This window comes from Eremomyces bilateralis, assembly GCF_010015585.1.
Source record: "Eremomyces bilateralis CBS 781.70 unplaced genomic scaffold P152scaffold_9, whole genome shotgun sequence".
Taxonomy (NCBI): Eukaryota; Fungi; Ascomycota; class Dothideomycetes; order Eremomycetales; family Eremomycetaceae; genus Eremomyces; species Eremomyces bilateralis.
The window spans coordinates 658151-664150 of NW_022985075.1; the positions used below are offsets into that span (position 1 = coordinate 658151).

A 6000-nucleotide genomic window follows, 5' to 3' on the forward strand; every position below is an offset into this window, starting at 1 on the left:
CGGAAAGTGTGGGTAGGAAAGATACCAGCATCTAAAGAATGGCCGCCACGATGAGGTTGGAGAGCATGATCTGTCCACGCCATGGCCGCTGTCAATTTGGAGGACATCAGAGTTAGTTACTTCTAGTCTGCTCTGATACTCCCTTGTGCCAGTGGCATTCGACTGGCAAGACATGCGGACAGACAGTCATCGCTTCTGATATTCTTGCCCTGCAATGATTTGAATGTAGTTTATCTATCTTGAGATCCACGGGAGACATTCCTCTTGACAGTGGGCGAGCAATGGCTTTCAGAATTGACCAAACAGCATTACATTCAGGGGGATTGGCTGATCTTCCACTCCATTTAGTTGAAAATAGTCTGCGCTGCACCAAGTTCGAATCCTCCTGCATTTCTCGTGGAAATTGTTGCTATTTCCATGTGGTTTGCGTATCCCGTAGTCGAATATCGCGTTCAGAGTCCCAATGAATCTCAAATTTGATACTCAGGGATTGGCAGGGGCATGCATCGGAGGACTATCAAGACCGCAACGAGGAGCACTCCAACACACGCGCCTGCTGCGAAGCCGCCGAATATTCCGTCCAAATCGTGTTTTTGGCCCCTCGCCGCAGGCCCGTGAGCATCCGGAGTTTCCCAACTGGAAGCTGCGCTAGGTTCCATTAACCGATGAGATGGTCCAAGTCTACTCTGAATACTTGGTAGCTCCGTGTCGAGGTTTGATTCCGGGGCAGCCTCTGCAGCTGGTGTACTCTGGTCTCCAGCCGGAATCGTTGTCACAGGTATAGGATTGATGATAGGCAGTGCAAAGGTATTCGACGGCGTACGCTGCTGCGGCTGCCTCGGATTCCGGAGCCTTCGAACCCGGCGCAAACATCCGTCCAACGAATTAAGCAGCACATCCTCCGGCCCACCCACAAACGCCCCGTTACCGTCCGCGAGCATCGGACTCTCCTTGATCATCGCCGCCATCTCCATCTTCGCTTCGAGTACCCGCCGTTCGAGATCCTCATAAAGCTGCTTGTCTCCCGAAGTAGGCAAAGATGAGACACCTTGGGAGGAGCGACGAAAAGGTCTTTGGCATCGCACGCATGCGCATCGGTTGAGAGGGGTCGAGGGAGGTGGTCCATCGGTCTGCGCTTGGGCTGCCAACATCGATACTCGACTTGCGGCAAGCGGAACGGAAGTCACGGATATTTCTTCAGGTGGACTTTGGGATGCTGGCGTAGATGTAAGGCGACGCTGAGCGCGACGAACGATGAAGGCCCCAATGTTTGCCCGGGTGGCCGAGGGAACGGCTTTGCGTTTAATGGCCGTCATTCTCGGGTCGAGGGTTAACTGGTACTGAACGATGGAATACTAATAGTTAACGCAAGAAAAAGGTGTGTGATGGAAAAGTGAACATAATGATGTCCAGGGTTCCATGATGATTCAGTCTTCCACACACGCGATCAAACATGAAGACTTTCCGACAACAGTGGGCGATTGAATCAGTGCCAGGTTGTTCCTTCCCTCAACCAATCGAGGGAGCGTTGTCGTGCGCATAAGCGGCAGTGAAGAGTCAGTCTAATAATGTCATCAATGTCTCTAGTAGAATATTTCACTCAAATAACGTAGTTTTATTTAGTCCGGCCCATATAAACCGATCCGGAGAGTACTATATATTAGCAGGTTTGGTATCAAATCACATCTAGCGCTCCACCTCGACAGGTACGTGACGACCACTTCCAACGATGCTGCCTTGCCTAACCACCACGTCTACGTCTTCGTGCCTCTTCTCCTGTCCTCGATAGCTTGTCCTCCCACGCGCAAACCAATCCACAGCAATGATGATGATAATGACAGCGTACACAGCCGTGACGTAGTTCATGTTCCCAGCCTCCACGGGCATGGAATAAGGGAAGCTATACATCACAATGGTGAAGAGCGTCCAGGAAAGCAGAACGCAGTTCGCAGCGAGACCAACCGGACCGAACCAGAAGGGTCCATGTTTGATGTTATTGCGGCCCTTGATGAGGAGGCAGATGATGGGGATCGCGTAGGAAACGTAAAGCAGCACGATGCAAGCCGTGACCATGCTAAAGGAGCACAGGTTAGCAGCAATCCTTGGATCATAATGGGAACCATGACTTACGAGTTGAAGGCGGTATATGATCCCAGGTAGAGCAATCCGACGAGGCCGGAAATGAAGCAGCTCACTGTATGCGCCATCCATGGCACATCGAGCGTCGGGTGAACCTTCGACAGCCACTGGTGACCCGGGAGACCGCGATCCCGGGCGAAGGACCAGCACAACCGAGACTGCCAGGTGTGGGACGCGATCTGGCACCCGAACCCAGTCGCGAGGATCAAGGACTCAAGCACAATGGCTCCCGTCTTGGATCCAAGCGCCCGGTAGTACAGTTCGAGGATTGGAACGAGGGTGTCTGTGTCGACCATGTTTTCGAACGGGCCCACGATGCTAAAGAACATCGAGATGCAGTAGCAAAAGGAGGTGGTGAAGCCAATGGCCACGGTGCCCAGGATTGCGATCGGGATATACTTCTCCGGCTGTGGAACTTCCTCAGCCATATGAGTGGCGGAATCCAGACACGCGAACGCCCAGTTCGTGTTCACGAGGCCGACGATGAATGCCATACCATTCTGGCTCCAGCCGGTGTTATTGATGAAGGTAGCGAAGACGAACTTGGCCTCCTGGTGAGTTGGCGCCTTGGAAGGGACAGTGATGAGAATCACCAGGAAGGAAGTCAAGGACGTGTACAGGGTCACCTGGACGATGTACGGCAAGGCTTTTCCGAAGCAATTGAAGAGGTAGCAGAAGAAGTTCACGACCTGATACGCGACGAACACATGCCACGGAAGGATCACGCTGCGAATAGGTTAGCGGTCAAATTTCAGCCCAGGGATTTATACGAGATTCCTTACAAGTCAGGATGGGCCAGCTGCCAACAACCGCAAAGGGCGCTCCCAAGCCCGGCCGCCACGCTCGCGGAGGTGAAGATCGAGCCCGTCCAGGCGAACCAGCCGGTAAGGTAGGACGCGAAGTTCGCGTACTTCTTCGGCGCCAGCTCACTCGCCCAGAAATACTGGCCGCCGGCGTTCGGCATCGCGCTTGCCAGCTCCGACAGGGAGATGGCGACGCAGCTGGAGACCAGCCCGATGATCATGATGCCGTAGATGATGAGCAGCGGTCCGCCGGAGTTGATTCCGGTCACCATGGCTGCAGAGATACCGAACCAGGAGTTGGTGAGGGAGAAGCCGACGCCGAGGACGGACCAGACGGAGAAATTGCGCTTCATGTCTTGGGTGTAGCCCATCGCCGCCAGCTTCATGGCATCCTCGTCGACGAACCCGGTATCATAGTTCGAGGGATTCTCCGGATTCTCCGGGGAGGTGGCGACGCCGGTGGCCTCGATGGTCTTTTCTTTCGTCTCCATTGCGAACGGTGTTGGCGTTCTACGCCAATGGATTGATTCCGGACAGTATGCGGTTCTGGGCTCGAATGTCGTCTCGAATATCGTCTAATGTATGAGGTAGGACCGCAGAGATATATCCAAAGAGGGTGTAGAATAGAGATATCCCACTATATCATATCTCAGAAGTGTGAGATGTTTTCGATGATAAGATCAACTGCGCATGGTGCCTTGAGTAGTACCAGTGCGTAGGGTGCTGGGCGGCGAATGCTACTGGTAGCAGAGGTTATCGATATGGTTTGCTACTGGAAAGCGCGCGGTCCACAAGCGCTAAAGACGCAACAATATCAGTCTACAACAGTAGATAAGAGGTCGTTCACGGTCAGAGAGGGACAGAGGGTGAATGGCAGGTTGTCGATCACAGCAGGATTGTCGAGGCGAGCTGTGGGACGTAAGGTATATACTCCCAGCTGCAAAATATTCAAGGGACCGCAAAATATACTGGTTCCTGTCATGTCAAAAGTCTCAAAGTCTGAACGCATCAACCCACCCTACCCAGTAATTCTCTTAATACTATAGTAGTTCCCAGTTCCGCCACGGGCTCGGGAGCGCGGTAGCTTAGGCTGAATCGGGCGTGGCGTGGTGGTAGTTTGATCATTTGTTGGTGCGATATGAGTTGGAGGTTCGCAACTTGCTAGACATACAAGACGACGACGGAGCAAAAAACCGCATTTTGCGTCTGATCAACCTCCGATCCAAGCCTTTTTTGACGTAATTACTAGGTTCTCGACTAGGAAGTTACTCCACGTCGTTGGAAGCGGGAGCCAGCCACAAATCCCACCACCAGTCCGAGATAGGTTCATGCAGGTGCTAGGGAGGGGGCGGATGGCTGGCCTAGTGGCCAATTGAAAAGGCAGGCCCTCGCCGAAAGCAACAGAGGACAGGGGAACTGATTGAAGGATTCCGAAACATTCTGCAATCGATTGACGTAGGGGAATGATATGTAACTACGGAATACCTATCGTCAACTGATCTATCCGACCATCCCCACCACCTGGTGACCTGAGACTTTCGAATGCATGTCGTCCAGGATAAGGGGAGTTGGACTTACGCGATTAGCAAGATGTAACTATCGTACATGAGTTCCGACGAATGGACAAAAGGTTGAATATTGAAGCTACCCAAGAAAGGAGGGTCGTCTGATCTCTGCGTGTAAAATGCTGTCCGGTTCGAATCGCATGCCCAATTGCACATACATTCGAATTCCCACCCCTTCTTGTCCTTGCAGCATCCACACCCGAATATCCTGTAATACTTATGGACGGTTGAGCCCAAATCGGCCACTCCGACTCCAGTGACGGCGGTCACGGCGCTACAACTGCGAGGGATTATCTTAGCTGGATAGCTTCTTGTGATTCCCTGCTTCGAGATGGCTCGATTCTGGAGTCTGGCCTCCCGAATCCTAACGAAGCTCTCGCTTCCCCTCCTTACCCTTAGAAGCAGCATACATATCAATATTGCTCCAACACGGCAATTCCGCCTAATGAATCCAGACTTCCCGATTTCTCGATGATGATATCATGAGGATCATAGTTCCACCGTTGAAAAAACGCCGAACAACGGGCACGAAGAGGGGCGGGCTAGGGAAGTGGGTTGGCGTCAGAGATTTTAATTTCTAAATTTTATCTGATGCCTGTCGCGTCAGTCAAAGTCCAAAGTCCAAACGATCGCTCGATGCCCGTCAAACCGTCAACCGCCGTCAACGCGCCAATGCGGAACTGCCAATTATCATTGACCAAGCCCTATGGCTGTTGTGGGCCCGTAGTTCAACCCATCTCGATTCTCAGATTTCGTCGATTGGTCGGACGGCGCAAAGTCGCTCGCTGCTGTAGAGTCATCGGGAATTCGGGATACATGTAACTACAAGCTCTGTGAGCATGGGGTGCGAGTCAACGGCCGAGTACTGTTTATATAGGTACCTTGACATTAATCGGTTAAGTAAATGCCAATAAGTACTGTGAGGGTACTCAGCAGGGTCATCCTACCTCGATTCAGTCACAGTTCGCGAAAGATGTGCAACTCAGAAGTACATCCAGGATTTATACGTCATCGGTAGATCAGAGTGTATCGCATGCCTCAGAGACCAAAGCCGATGCCGACATGCATTCCTTCGCCTTGATCGATCTTCAACTTAATTTCGCCATCGATACTTGTTGGGACAGTTCGACGGCACGGTTTTTATTCCCATCGTGAACAATCGGGAGGCTCCAAGCGCAGCCAGTCCACAATCCGTCCAACCATCGGGGTCCAAACGGGCCATGTCTCACGAACCCGACTAGGGGTGTTCCCGATACGATATCGTCACGATCTTGCCATATCGGTTATCGTATCGGTGAGGAAGAATCCCGCCGATTTATATCGGCCAATCGTATCCGCAGAGACACGGCGAATGCGAATAAATATCGGCAAGATCGTCGCCGATACGATTATCGTCTCCGATATTGGCGCTAAATCATGAGTTCGTCCTAATTTGGTATTCTCTCCTGTATATCTTCTCGCAGCGACGGTAATAATGTCTATTACGCGCAATA

At 52.1% G+C, this 6000-nt stretch overlaps 2 protein-coding genes across 2 annotated transcripts; both read right to left on the reverse strand.

The window, feature by feature from the left end:
• Window positions 1–322: 322 nt before the first annotated feature.
• P152DRAFT_346069 (uncharacterized protein) lies at window positions 323–1401 on the reverse strand. Its single transcript, XM_033675368.1, has one exon. It carries the CDS (start codon window positions 1314–1316, stop codon window positions 471–473), a length of 846 nt encoding a protein of 281 aa, XP_033534309.1. The 5' UTR covers window positions 1317–1401; the 3' UTR covers window positions 323–470.
• Window positions 1402–1597: 196 nt separating this feature from the next.
• P152DRAFT_346078 (amino acid transporter) lies at window positions 1598–3586 on the reverse strand. The gene is made up of 3 exons (XM_033675369.1): window positions 2922–3586; window positions 2131–2865; window positions 1598–2074 (listed from the first exon to the last, which is right to left on the reverse strand). The coding sequence occupies exons 1-3, from the start codon at window positions 3431–3433 to the stop codon at window positions 1687–1689; spliced, it is 1635 nt and encodes a 544-aa protein (XP_033534310.1). The 5' UTR covers window positions 3434–3586; the 3' UTR covers window positions 1598–1686.
• Between the last annotated feature and the right edge of the window lie 2414 nt (window positions 3587–6000).